Source organism: Peromyscus eremicus, chromosome 17 (assembly GCF_949786415.1).
Source record: "Peromyscus eremicus chromosome 17, PerEre_H2_v1, whole genome shotgun sequence".
NCBI classification, from domain to species: Eukaryota; Metazoa; Chordata; class Mammalia; order Rodentia; family Cricetidae; genus Peromyscus; species Peromyscus eremicus.
Genome location: NC_081433.1, coordinates 45,235,623 through 45,251,146, shown reverse-complemented (window position 1 = coordinate 45,251,146; position 15,524 = coordinate 45,235,623). Strand labels below are relative to the sequence as shown.

General features: G+C 35.3%; 1 protein-coding gene across 3 annotated transcripts in view; it reads right to left on the bottom strand.

Annotated features, from left to right (window-relative positions):
• Nucleotides 1-15,524, bottom strand: part of Glra3 (glycine receptor alpha 3) — a 149,457-nt gene that overhangs the window by 24,148 nt on the left and 109,785 nt on the right. For all 3 annotated transcript variants that reach the window (XM_059244543.1, XM_059244544.1, XM_059244545.1), the window contains 2 exons: nucleotides 8,404-8,541; nucleotides 4,390-4,604 (listed from right to left, as the gene is read on the bottom strand). In XM_059244543.1, the coding sequence (XP_059100526.1) occupies nucleotides 4,390-4,604; nucleotides 8,404-8,541 (353 nt within the window). The remainder of the gene's footprint in view (nucleotides 1-4,389; nucleotides 4,605-8,403; nucleotides 8,542-15,524) is intronic.

Here is a 15,524-nt window from a genome sequence, read left to right as displayed (position 1 = left end):
ACATAGAATCTCCCTGTGAATTTCCCACCTCTTTGTCTCCATTCCTTCTCACCTTTTGCATACTTTCCTAAAACCTATATGAACGAGTAGTAGTAGTCTAAGAAAAGACACAGAGTTTTAGCAGACAGCGTTATTTGCTTGTCACTACTGCTCTCCTTTTTTCTTCCCCAAAGCTTCCTTGTACATGGAATACATTCCCCATCCTATCGACTTTGGGTTTGGCCATGGAACTTCTATAATTTTGTGGGATGAGAATAGAACTTGATTCTATGCCAACTTTGACCCAAAAGGTTTTCCTTGTATCTGCTTCATTTCTAGTATTCATGAACTCCCCAGTTGGGAGGGTGGAGCGTATGGCTGGTAACCATAGTTACTCATGATGAGACATAAGGAGCAAACCAAACCACCCCACAGTCTAAACTGAAGGCCACTTTCATTCAGCCAGTCTCAGGCTAGCCTTGAAGAGACCAAGATAATTCATCATTTTATGTGCAAGAAAAAAGTCACTAAGCCACTATATTTTGTTGTCATTTGTTATGTAGAATAATTTCAAAGAAGTAAGACCTAGATGACACATAGGGCCAAGAATCTTAGATTAGTTAGAGTTGAGAGATAGAGTTTGGATGAACTTTCTTTCAATTCAGGTATTTTCAGACCCTTGCTGAGGTTGTACTGTGATGGATACAAGTGTATGGCAGAAAAGTACCTAAAGTTAATCACTAGTCTTTAGAAAATAGATGTTTTTTAATGTTGCTATCTGAACTAGATATTAAGTTAAAATCATGTGTGACTAACTCTTCTTCCACTCATGATTTTCATCACTTCCTCTTAAGGATGATTGCTTTTCCATATTTGAAAACGGATAACACAATGTTGAGATTTGAATTTGAATATCTTTGGGTAAATAAGTTCCACCTTTAAGCAAATGGACCTATTTTGTACATGACTGGAGATGAACCCAGGGAAAATAAGAAGGAAGAATGAAGTCTTTGAGTAACTTGGACCAGTCTTTAGCTGGAGGAAGAAGATCAGTCATAGTCTCATTTTATTTTTTCCCATTTCTGTAGTTTACTCTTAAAAGTCGGAGGCCCAGATTTCCTGCTCAGAATCTCTGGAGCTCTCAGGCTTTGGCAGTTCCATGTATCAGCCTTATGAGTGTATCAAAGGAAAAAAGGAACCTCAAACCACACTCTCCTCCATCATCCTGTGTTGCAAACAACTTGCCTCTCGTATGTCTGTATTCCACCCTTGACTTCTGCCTTTCTTTGACTCTGCAATGTGCCATTCATAAGCACACCTCATTTCACCTCTAGAATTCTCAAACATGTCTACTTTCCAAATCTATTTACTATCCTTACCTCTGCTGCTAGCCGGCCACCATCTACAATGGACTATCCCAAGTGGCTTTTGGTTCTTTCCACTTGAGTTTGGCTCCTCCTTTCTCATACTCATCCAGAGTGAGAATGATCACTCATCTTTCTTCAGGTTGCCCTAACTGTTGTTGATAAATCTAATTATTACAAAGAACTATAATGCTGTCTATGACTTGACCCCATAATAATTGCCACTTTTTTTTGCTCATTTACATTAATCCCACAGTGCAAGGAAGCACTTATAAATGTAAACTGTCTTGAAGCTTTGCTGTCAGGAGAATTCACATGACACCTCTTCTGACCAGTTGACGTATGCACTGCCAAAGTGCAAAATAGTTCCATATTCTGATGAATGGACCACATGTGCCTTCTTGCTTTGGCGTATGATGTGCTTGACTTAGCGTGGCATTACAAAGTCCAATCCCACTGATCATATTAGGGAGGCATCTCAAGGAACTGCCTAAATATATTCTAAGATTCTTTTGTCTGAGTCTTGACTAATTTCCAAGCTTCTTCTATCCTACTGGAGATGTACTAGCACAGAGCCTATGTTAAACACTAAACAATTATCATTAAGTTAATGATGTTTTGTTTCTTCCTGTTATTTAATAATCTATTGTTATTATAAGTCCTAAATTGAATTTGTTTTCTACTTCCTAGGATGTAGCAGTAGGAAAATGGTGGATATCACAGTGCCAAGATTGATTTTTGTGAGCTCTTGGAGATTTCAAACAGCAGATGGGAATCTGTTCTTTTAGGTGACTGTTTTTAAATGTACAGGTGAATTCTCAGTATCTATCTACTTTACTAGCCCTCAAACAAATATACAAACAACCCTCTCCCTAAATCAAAATTCTAATTTCAAGAGATCTTCTGTTCTTTTGAGTAGACTAATCCAGTATGTTAGCAATTGTTGTTTACACAGATGTTCAGAGTTGGCCCTTCTGAATTTTAGTATGTCTAACTAAATATGCTAAATCTCTTGTTCTTTATTTATAACATGTCAAAGATAATTTGTCAACCTTGTCTTGTCTTATGACATAACTACCCTTGCATTCTTTCTGTAGGTAGAAATTAAATTTCTTGTGAGACAATGTCTCTATTATCAGAATGAGTGGTCTATGTAAATGAATATGTAGAACTGAACTCCTGACTGAAAATTTCTTCTTTCTCTGAAATCCTGATGAAATCAATGCCTTTCAACAATCCCTATTTTATTTGTATATAGAGTATGAAGCTGTCTCAGACTGGCCTTTCCATTTTGCTTAAACTTGTATCTCTATTTTACCATCTTAATTTTTTTATTTCTTTGTAACTGATTTTTCTACTCACCCCTTTCAACTCTCTCAGTCCTGTCCCATTCTGTGTCCTGAATACTTCTCTTCCTCACTCCACAAAACCTGCAAACTCCTGAAATGGTGCATATTCTGTCTTTTTTTCTAACTAACTTATGGATCAAATAAGATTTCATTTCTAGTTAGCTCAGGTATGAGACAAATATGAATAAATTTCCATTATAATTTGACCATGGAGTTTCTACTATCACCCAGACTCCTTAGAATATTCATACACAAACTCATAAGCATTGAAAATCAGGTTAAACAAATAAGCAAGTTTGTAATTTTCACACGGAGTGTATATTATAAAAATGCAAATTGATTTGGACTATTTAAAAGTTATAATAAAGTGTTACTAAAGGAAGATATTATTTTGAAAGACAATCACCAGTTCTTCCTGAGAAAGGTGAACTTCGTTCAACACCAAATTCTTTCTATCTTATGTAACATTTGCAATAATTTTCTTGTGACCAAAGTGTATTTACTCACATATTTTAACTTAATTAATTGAACCAGAATTCATTAATATAAAACACTAAGGGGACTGTGCATACATTTATAATTTACCTCAGGTAGCAGGTACAACATCAAATGTTCATGATAAACTAATATTACTTTACTATGGTGAAGTTCATAATTTTAAGAAAAATAATAGGTTATGGTGTTGGAAACTTTAGAGGCTTTCTTTAGATCTGTGGTTCCCAACCTGTGGGGCATGACTCCTTTCGGAGTTTCATATCAATATTCTGCATATCATATATATGTATGTATATATAATGATCTGTAACTAGATCATATTTTCTATAACTAGCAAAATTATAGTTATGAAGTAGTCATAAAATAACTATGGTTGTGGGTCAGCACAACATGAAGGACTGTATTAAAGGGTCACAACATTAGGAAGGTTGAGAACAACAGCTTTAGATAATAGACACTTTGTAGAAATCATCTTACAAGAAGAAAATAATATTCTATTTCTATCTAGCTACATAGATAAGCAGAAGCTCATATTTATCTTTCAGTGTATCTTACTGAGAGAGGTATTGAAACTTTTACAAACTTTACAGAGCAAATGGTTTAATTCTGAGCGATTAGAATGCACTCAAATTATAGACTTGGGTAAGCACTACTTCCTATTGACCTACAGCTACCAGGAGCCAGGAGGTAGGGTCACAAGGTAATGGAAACCAGGCTGTAACACTATGGAATCAGCTACAGTTCTTGATGGGGAGTAATTACTATAATGTTTTCCTGGAAGCAATTTTGTAATACATTATCAAAGCATACAGCTCTCAGTGTCTCAGTTTATGTTCTAAATATATATTAAGTAAATAGTATGAAAAAGTTCTCCCCGTATGTATATCTATGCATTATGCCAGCATTTAAAATTACCATGTACACAAATTTAAATATTTTTTCAATATATTTTAAGTCTTTAATATACAGATACAGAAAAATTCCATGGTGCATATGATGACTACTGACATGTAAGTAACAGGAAACCATTACACATTATATAGCAGATATCACTGATTTACTGAATATTTTCCTTCAATAGCTTCATTTTGCAAGAATTAGTGCTTTAAAATCAATAATTAATATGCTGAATGAATTTTTGACCAATCTAACAACAACGTTTTTATGCACGCATTACATGCATGTCCCCTCAGGACACTTACCTTTGGTAAGGAAGCCCGGGATCCAGAACTCTGTGTGGTCATAGTAAGCACAGTGGTGATGCCCAAAGCTACCCTAGCTGGGGCTGCATCCATGTTAATCCAGAATGAGACCCAAGATAGAATAACAATCAGAAGGCTGGGAATGTACATCTGGATCAAGTAGTAGCCCATTTGCCGCTCAAGATGGAACCGCACTTCTATGCATGTAAACTTCCCTAGTTGTTCATAAAAAAAAAAAATCCACAACAATTAAAAGTCAAGTTTTGTTCTGCCATCGAATATGACTTAATTTTCATAATAATTTTACTGTAAGAATTTCTACTAAAATGAAGAGACACATTCAATTTGGGTTTTGTCTTTTAGATACTCTTTTTCCCTGCTTGCATCTGGAAACAGTGTGACAAGGGAGTGAACTCTTCCAGGAAATAGTACATAATTCTATTTTCATGTTCAAATAGCTTTTCATACTTGCCAAAGTCCTCACAGATTTATTTTTTCGGTTTCTAACACTTGTCTGGAGGTGTATAGAACAATGCGTGTTTAGTATGCAAAGGTTATCTATATTTTCTGTTTCTGGAGCTTCCATATACTTATTTAGTCAGCTGCTGTTTTCTTCAGAGATCTTTACATTTCCTTTAAGTGCTAAGAGATAAATGCAAATGGAGATGAGTGGTTTCATAAACAATACTACAAAAAACTAAATATATATTATTTTCCATCAATAACTTTTGAGATAATCTTAGAACACATTGAAAAATAAATGAGTTATATTCATTGTATAAATGTATGCCTTTGCACCTCTGTTATATACCTCTGTTTCTGCAAATACAGGTTATGAATGTTTGACTCAACATTACATTAATATTTCTATCTATCCATCGGTTTTACTTCTGTTCATTAATTTTGACTGCTTTGTTATCAATTCTCCAAATAAGTGGTCTTCTAAGTTATTTGATTCTTGGTTTTATTGTCTATTATTTTGAGTAGGGTGATGTCAGAAAGTTCATATGCTCCTTAAGTATCATTCTCTGATATGACCACAGGAAAAGATATTAAAGAATATGACTGGGAAAACTGCTGATGTGTGGTGAGGGGAGTGTCCCAGACAGAGCTCCTGTTAATGTAACGAGCTAATAAGTGATGGTAGAAATGCACAAAGGGTACAGCTTCTGGAGGAGAAGAGAAGTGATGTCAGAACTTTAACATTTCAATAATAGCTTGCAAGCTCTGGGGACAGAGGAGTCCACTTTTTAATATGTAGCAGTCAGAACCTTGTGCAACTCATACATGATCCTTCAGTCAACTTATTGATGGAATGATTAAAGATTCCTGCTGTATCTGAAAATATTTTGATTTTTAAAGCATTATTAAGTATAAAATTTAAAATACTTGCTATAAAAAATGAAATAGAGCAAGATTAATTGAAGTATTTCTATACCAATATTAATCCAATAAGTAATCTCACGACAAAAGTGGAAGTCACTTGCTTAGCATTTGTTCTCCAGGTTTCATATAATTCTCAAGGAAAACACAAGCTTTCACTGTGTATTTATTTTAAAAGCACTTTATAAATATATCTAGGCTGGAAAATGAAGTCATACACGTGCAAGTATTACGATTGTACTTAAAGGCAAATATAAATATATATATGTAGGTATGTGTACTATTTCTGCGTTTGTGTGCATGTGCATTTTTATGTGGTTGTGAAAGAAAAAATGTAACATTGGGCCACAGTGAAGAGAGGAAACTCACTCATGCAGAACAAAATGGACATGTTTAGCAATAGCAGGAAAAGAGGAAGATTTTAGGGGAATTCACATGAAACAGATCACATGATCCTGAAGTAGGTAAACGTTTAGGTTTGTGCAATTTGGGTTTTGTTGTTGCTGTAGTTTTTGCTTTTTCTTTTGTTTGATTATTTTGATATAGTCTCACTATGTAGACCTGATTGCTGATTGGCTTGGAAATTGCTATTTAGACCAGGCTGGCCTGGAAGTCATGGGGATCACCTTGCCTTTGCCTACCAAGTGCTGGGGTTCAAAGCATGTGCCATCACCCCCAGGTATGCAATTCATCTATATCGAAAGAATTAATAACTTCAATAATTTTATTTCCTTGGAAAACTGGACATTTATAACTGAGGATTTTTGCATATTCTTTTTTTCTTTTACTTGCAGAGGGAATGTGCGATATATGAGCTTACATTGGAAAACAATTAAAATAGAAGTCTTGTATGTTGGGGGCATAATATAAAAGGGAGTTTAAAGTGTGATACCAATTAGTCACATATGTCAATGAAGACATTACCAGATGTTTTTATATCATTTTGAGCAGTGATACTTTGGGCATACTTTCATCTTTCATATTATACAAATATTAGACAACTAAGTCTTCTAGAAAACTCCTACCCAGTTAATTGCTTGATGTAAGCATTCATAAATGTGAGCTGAAATATAGAAGTATGCGAATGTACTTTCTGCTAAGATGAGTCTCCTGACCTTGTATCATCAAAATTCTCCCCCAGATGATGTCTACAGAGTCATGTATGTTCTATGTTGAATGTGTCCTTCTAAAAATCACATCCTTGAAGAATCTGTGAGTTTAACTTTATTTACAAAAATTGACTTGAAGATATAATCAAGTTAAAATGAATTCTTTATCTGTATTAATGGGACCCTATTCTAATATCACCAATGTCCTTGTAGGATGAGAGATATTTGGCTGCAGAGACAGGGATGCATGCAGAGTTCAGCATGTGATTATGGAGAAAGAGACTAAAGTGATGTATTTGTAAATCAACTAATGCCAAGAGCTGTCAAAAATAGGAAACTAAGAAAATGTCAGGGAAGGAACATTCCTTGGAGCCTCCAGAGTAAACATACCTTTGCTGATACCTGTTTTTTTTATATATTTAGCTTCTAGAGCTTTGCAAGAATAAAATTCTGTTGTTTTAATCTATGAAATTTATGGTAATCTGCGATTACAGTCTGAGGAAACTAATGTACTGCCATATACTACCTCTAGAAATCTTTTCAATATATCCTAAAAGAAGTTATCAGTTTCTCTGTCCTTAGAGAAATGGGCAAGGGCACTGCCATTGGCTTGCCAGTTCTTTAATTTTATGCTTAGATGTTCACCTTGAACTTGCTCGTAAGTTAGATGACATCTTCATCTGTGAGTTGAGCATGGTAATTAAAAACTTAGATATTGTGAGTTAGTAAAGAAGATAAGGGAGACTGGGGACTATGTGGGAGAAAAACAGAGCTCCCAATTCTGGCAAATGCCGAGGTCACAATGAATCCTACTTTACCATAATAACATAGAAAGAGTAACAGCTGATATTAGCATGCTGGCATCAGGCCATATACACATCTCTCTGGGGGGAAGCTTGGCTTGAGGGGTAGATTCATGGCATTTATAGTTGGAATAGGTTTATGGGAATAGCCTGCAACAGTTAGACGTGAATAGACTTCATAAGGGTACAAATACCACACTGAGTTTGTTAACCCTCAGTGCTTGTTGTTAAATATGGTATCTACTCAAGACACAAGGTTCCTCGATCAGTCCAAGAAGTAACTGAAAATGGAAATTAATAAAAATATTAGAATAAATAGAAAATAGGAAAAAACGTTTTGGAATGCCTGAAAATATGACAAATGATACCATTATTTAAAGCAAGTCCTTTTGTTAACATATACGGTATTTACTTCCAAAAACAGTTTAATTTATTTTCCTATAGAAATAAAGAAACATGTTTAGAAATATGAAATTACCCATATACATGTGGCTCCATAAAGAATTTTCAAGTGTAACTGAGCATCAAGCATTTCTTTGGACTCATACAAATCAAATACGACAAGAATCAGTGAGTGAAAGCATACATAAATTTTGAAATTGTCGATTTTATACTCCATGAGCTAAAGAAGTTAAAATTAACACAACATTATAATTTTAACAATCTGTATATTGTAAGATCAGAAATCATAATCATAGAGAAAAATACTCAGTCCCTACCTGTATTGTAGTGTTTAGTGCAGTATCGTAAATCTTTTTCTTCTTTCAACAGAAATTGAGGCAAAGTGAGTCCTTCGGCCACTTGTACTGGTGCCTCATCTTGCCATTCAAAAATGAGATCATTCATTGTGTACCCAACTAGACAAAATGTTATAGAAATGTTTGTAGCCAAAGGAAGACATTCAAATATAGGCAATAAGAACTTTCCTGCATAGTCACATGGAATGAGAGGCTCATTAAATCCTAGAGTCTATCAACTGAATAGTGTATTTCAGATTCCACTTTCCAAAGTCTATCAACAGTGATGTAAGAAAATGGAGTCCGCTTGGAAGAACACAACATGGATGCTAGTATTTATTCTCTCATGAGGATGGAAAGCTCTTGGATTAACTTAGTAATTTTTTACATTATTCCACTATCTTTAATTTCCAGGACTACTCAATAAAGCCAAATAGTCCCTGTTTAGAAAGTGAATTGAAGTATAAATATCTCTGGGGAAACTATTAATGCCTGATGCCTTTCTTGCTTTAATCATCTCAGTTTATATAATTTGCTTCTGGGTCCCAAGTCCCAACATGGACAAAATAATTTGAAAACACAAGCTTGTTCTATTTGATAAAACATACACTTCGAGTAGTTTGACACATGGTTATGAGCTCAGTATAGACTTACAAATGAGTTTTTCAATAAGTCACAAGTGTTTATTAAGTTAAAGTATCAGATTTTGCTTTGGAGGGGCTCAATATAAGCAGAATTTTATCTTTTCCCAGCTGAATGAAAATTATGGAAATGTATGCTTCAGTGTTATTTGTCGTGGCAGAAACTAAGTGGATGTGAAGAGGGCTGTTTCTGTTCTCATCAGTCAATTCCATAGATTTAGAAAGAGAAAGGAAACATGATATGACTCCTGAATTAAGTCAACTGGTTAAATCAGTAAGTTATTCCTATCTCTGGAGCTGTGTACAGGGGTGTTTCTAGCAAATATTCATGCAGTGATTTGGCACAGCTTTTGTATAGGTTAGATAATGGGTAAGAGGGGAGCTCATCACTCTCCACTCTCTTTCATAATCTTCCAGAGATAGTGGAATCTGGTCTAATTGCAGAAGCCATCGGGCGTGTGCTCTATGGGTAGAGGAGACCATGGTGACAAGTGTCAGTGATCAAATCTGCTTAGATGCCCTAGGATTTGGCTAACAAGTTTTCACAGGCACCATCAGTGTCTCGAGTCTCAGTTCATTATGGAGCAAGAAATATTTGGTAGCATCTGTATGGTCCTATAGATTGAAAGGTGCCATGTCTGAATTTTGGTTCAAAAATAGATATTTAACTATAAGTGGTTCTCAACTTTCATAATACTGGAACCATTTATTACAGTTCCTCATGTTGTGTTGACTTCAATCATAAAATTATTTTCATTGCTACTTCATAACTGTAATTTTGCTGTTGTTATGAATCACAATGCATATCTGACACACAGGATATCTGATATACAACCTCAAAAGTGTCACTACCAACCAGTTGAGAACCACTGTTCCAGACCTAATGGTTGGTTTATTTATCCTAGAATATCTTTCAGTGAAACATGAAATAAATAATGATTGGATTGGTAATAAAATAATGATTCACTCTTTTTGTTGCTGTTTTGTTTTGTTTTGTTTTTGAGACAGGATTTCTCTAGGTAGTTCTGGCTGTCCTGGAACTCACTTTGTAGACCAGGCTGGCCTTGAATTCACAGAGATCAGCCTGCCTCTGCCTCCCTGAGTGCTGGGATTAAAGGCATGTGTCACCACAGGCAAGCAAGAATGATTCACTCTTATTCATAAATCCCTTAATATGTGCATTGTAGATCACACTCTGCTTAAAGACAACACAGATGCACATTTCTCAGTGATCTAAAGGCAGTAAGAGAAGCTCCGATTTTACCTGCTGTCAGATGAGACATGTATCTTACAATTCATACAAAGAATCACATAAGACAAAGTATCGGAAATTTTTGCCCCAATTTAGATAAATAAATGAAAAGATAAGCTAAACCTTTTTCTGTTTTGACATAATAAAGGCTTTATGAAATCTTCTGGAAATGGAAACTAGCTGTCTGAAGTTCCATTGAAGCCAAGCTCTAATTTTTCTCTCATCCAGTTTATAGGAGCACATATAGCTTGTTATGTGGTGAAAAACTCTTCACATCAAGTGATGATGAATGGACATTTTACAGCCATATTACTGTATTTATTTACAACTCACAGCAGGTTTAAGCTTGAAAGTGGATGGTAAATAATAAGATGACCCTGTTTAAAGAATATTTCCTTTATTCTGAGTAACTTATGTCTTTGAAGGAAACTTAATGGCATTATTGCCTCAGTAAACCTTCAAACAAACTTTAATAGATTCTCTTCCACAGGGTTCAAATTGTTTTTAATATTCTTTTCTTTTGGCTAACAAATTTTTATAGAAGCTTAAGAATATTAAGGAAAACAGATTGGCTAATGAGAGCAAGGTGATAAACTTATTTGCCTTATATTGCATAATAATATCACAATGAAAAAATAATTTACACAATGAACAAAGATTTTAACCTGAACATGTCCAACAACTTCATTTGAAGACTATGATGAAACCTGTAAATGGATGTCTCAATTCTTGCTTTTCAATAAGTATTTATTGAGTACCAACTGTCAATCAGTCGTTGTGCTCTGTTTGAGTTGGACCTTGATAGCAAGGAATGGCCCCCAAATGAAGAACACAAAAGAAAGAGAACTTCAGGAAAATGGAAAAGCAAGTTTGTTTGAAATAAATTAAAAACACCCTTGGCTTGTAATAGATATTAGTAGTAGCACTTTTCATTCAGATCTAATTTGCATAAAGAAGTATGTGAAATGGACAGACAAATCAATACATGTTTATGTCAGGTTAGATTCTGAGTTGAAAAACTGACTTTTTAAAAATACCTGTAAGTAACATTAGGAAATTGGTATCTTTAGAGAAATGAAGTGAATTTACAAAATAGTGCTTTATACTCATGATATCATGATTTGTATGAAAGGATCGGGCTAGTGTTGTGGTGATATATTGTGTCCCCAATACATTGTGTACCCTAATAAAGTTTATCAGAAAAGCAGAACAAAGCCAACCATGTTCTCACCACTTGGAGATCCTAAGCCAAAGAGACCTACTTCACACCTATATGTCTTCCTGTTTTGCCTTCTCATTTTCTCGCTCCTCCCTGTTACATCACTTCCTCTTCCTGCCCAGCTCTGTCACTTCTTGTCTGTCTGTACAGCCCTCCAGACCTTTATGGTTAGTGCTGGGATTAAAGGTATGTACCACCATGCCTGGCTCTGTTCCCAGTGTGGCCTTAAACTCACAGAGATCCAGACAGATATCTGCCTCCCGAGTGATAGGATTAAAGGCGTGTGCTACCATTGCCTGACCTCTATGTTTACTATAGTGGCTGGCTTTTCCCTCTGATCCTCAGATAAACTTTATTAGGGTGCACAATATATTGAGGACACAATACATCACCACAACAGCAGCCAGATCCTTTCATACAAATCACAAGGCTCAAAGAACTTTCATGGTCATAATGACATATTATTTGCATTTTTCATTGTAATAACATTTTCCCTGATGATGAAACAGTGGTAGGTAATGTTTTAACACAATACTAGCAGTGGCACCAGGCTGTTCTGAAAGTTACTGTGTTCCTAAGTGCCGTATCCCTTGGGAAAGAACGCCATTTTCATTTAACTATGCCCATGGCTGATGAAGTAGTAAATACTTTGTGGTCAAAGCAATGCTTCAAAGGTGTCCTTGATCCTCAGATTAGTAACAAGTACTAATTTACTGAAGTTTGATCTTTATGTAAATATCTTTGAAATCCGTGTGGCCAAGTTGGAATCCTGTACACAGCACTCATCTGCATACTGTAAATATAAGGTTTCAAGGAACAGTGTTAGTGGATTAAGGGACAAACTGAACTAGCTTTTTTTTTTTGTCTTGATTTGGGTGGGTGCATATCATTTTTACTTGAAAAGTGAAATGATCTACTAATAGTGTTTCCTAGGTACTTGACTTTTAAAAATATGCATGATATGGGTATATACCATGGGATAGAAACTGACAATAGTTGTTGTGAATAACAGATTCTGAAATTTCAAGCCAAAATTAGATGTTTGGAGAAATTATTTTCTGCAAAGCTACTTGAACAACCAAGAACATGAGACTAGATAGCTCAGGGACTAGGTAAAATCAAAACTACTATTCTACTAAAAGACCATAGAAAAAAAACTCCAATAAAACATTCTATTATACTCATAGACCAGTGTCTTGCTCAGACATCATCAGAGAAGCTTCCTTATGTAACAGATGGGAACAAACACAGAAACCCACAACCAGACATGATGCAGAAAGTAGAAGACAGGCCTAAACAGGATGTCTCTCTCAAATCCCTCCCCTCAGGGATCAGAGAACCCTGCGGAAGAGGAAGTGGAAAGAGTGTAAGAGCCAGAGGACACTGAGGACACCAAGAAAACAAGACCTAAATCAGCATGATCGATGCACATACGAACTCACAGGGACTGAGGAAGCATGTACAAGATCTGCAGGGTGTGCACCAGATGGGATCCTAGAGTTGAAGGGAGAAATGGACACGTGTCCCATCCCTAACCCAGAAACTATCTCCAATTGATAATCACTTGCAAATGAAAAAAAAAAAAAGTTTTCATCAAGTGATTCTCACTGGGGAAACAAACTACTCTCGTTTTTTTCCTTTATTTTCTTTATTTATTTGTTGAGGTGGGTTCTCACGATGTAGACTAGGCTGGCCTTGAACTCACAGAGTTCCTGGGATCAAAAGCACATACCACCATGCTGGCCAAGCTCTGGATCTTTAACACATGGATTGACAAACCACTCTTAAGGGTGGGCTGCATGCCCAGCAATAGATGGCCAACAGACAATAAACTCAACGGGGCATCTTTGGAGGTTCCTTGTTTCATAATGTATCATGGCTGTTTTCGGCTTTTTTTTGTTGGTTTGTTTGTTTTTGTGTTGTTTTTTTCTCTCTCTCTTTTTACCCTAATATATATATATATATATATATATATATATATATATATATATATATATATATATATATATATTTACCCTACAATATATATATAAAATGGCTCCAGTTTAGTGTCTCAGTGTGTGAATGAGTGGGTCTCTGTATTTATATCTGTTACATGTGCCTTCTCTTGGGCTTTTGTTATTTTGTTTGTTTTGTCTTTTTATTTTATTTTATTATTGTCTCTTAGGATCCTATTTGTTTTTAATGAGAAACAAAAAGAGTTGGGTTCCAATGGGAGAGGAGGAAGGGAGGAACTGGGAGTAGAGGAGGGGAAACCCTAATTAGAATATCATATGTGAGAAAAGAAAGCTATTTTCAATAAAAGGGAAAAAATTCTAAAGTGTTAAAGGAAGCCTTTTCAATCTTTTAGGATTTCTTTGGTTTTTCCTTTTCCTAATCAACAGGATGTTATTTTTCTCAATGGAAAAAATAATAGTTCATCCAGCAGGATCAATAGACAGTGAGAAATTTAAATTTAGTAACAAATATTGCAACTTTGAATCCAAATGATTGTGATTTAATTTTAACTTTGGAAATGATTTAAAATAGGATTAGAGCTACTTTATCCACCAATATAAAAGTTTTTTAGTTTAATATTATATGAGAACAAGAGTGTAAATGTTTTCTTTGTCCTTCTTTTGCTTTTAAAAGTAATACACATACGGATGATAAGGTCTTCTCCTAAGAGCAAAAGGATTAGGTCCCTTAGCAGATGCAGAGAGCGAGAGCTTCTTGGATACATGTGGTATGACTGGTTTTTTCTAACCTTGCTACAGGATACACGATCATTTTTCTATAGCTGGGCCCTAGCATCCAATAACACCTGAGATGGGTACAATTCGTGGTCATTGATTTCTATTGGCACTGTTGTGCTTTGAATGTTCTGGTTTGTTACCATATCAACAGGGAGACAATTTCAGCCATAACCTCTAAGGAATTCTTATTGCCAGTGAATTAGTTTTCAATCATTGTTCTAAGATAATTTTTATCCTTTCCAAACAACAGGATATGGAAGCTCTTTATTTTAAATCCCTTGGTAGATGAGCTAAGAATTGAAATTACTAGCTCAGAGTTTATGGTACTCTATGGAACCATCAAGAGTCTAGACTATTTCCAAGGAACACAACAGTAATAAATCAAAACAAATTTTTTAAAGAACTGTTGGTTAGTTTGTCTCTTTGTTTATTTGTTTTCCCAGCCACTCAGTGAAGATCCCACGCACACATTTTCATCAATTCACTTAATCTAACTCAACATGCCACATTGACGTAGGTCATTTAGATGACTGCCTGTGTTGACACAGGCCATCTGGCAGGGAGATCTCAGAATGAGTCTTACAAAATCTGAAGAGAAACCTTACACACTTTCATTTCCAATTCCCTCTAACTTTCTGAAGCTTTTGCCATCTTATCAAGAGTCCCTCTGACTCTCCTGACGACCATACTACTTCAGGGGAGGTCCTTGACCATCCCAATAGATATCTTTCCATATTATTTCACTTCTGAACACTTCTCATTAGACACTAGAAAATTTTCTATTTTCCAATATTATTTCTGGAAATTCACCTTTCATCCCATTTATGGTCTTTTCTCCCATTACTTTATCTAGCATAGGTTATTCACCTCTTCTTATTCCTAAAGAAATAAGACAAAAAATATTTTCAGTGTAGTATCTTGAGTAAATGAAGACTTTAAATATCACCACATCATTTAAAGTTGACACGAACATGTGCTTACGAAGAAAAGTAAAATTTAGATAATGATGGAAAGACAGAAAGGTACAAACAGTGAAATGTTATGGCCTTGTGCAGAGGTTCACACTGTTGTGAAACCTCCCTATCAAAATTGATCCATAACTTCAACACAACTTAAATGAAAATTTTACTGTGCTCTTCAACTGGTAGTTAATCTGAAGTATAAAAACACAAACCACAGTGACAGTTGAGAGAACAGCGTAGACCTGCCAGAAAATGAAAATCTAGACAAATAAGGCTATAGTCTTTAAAAATTGA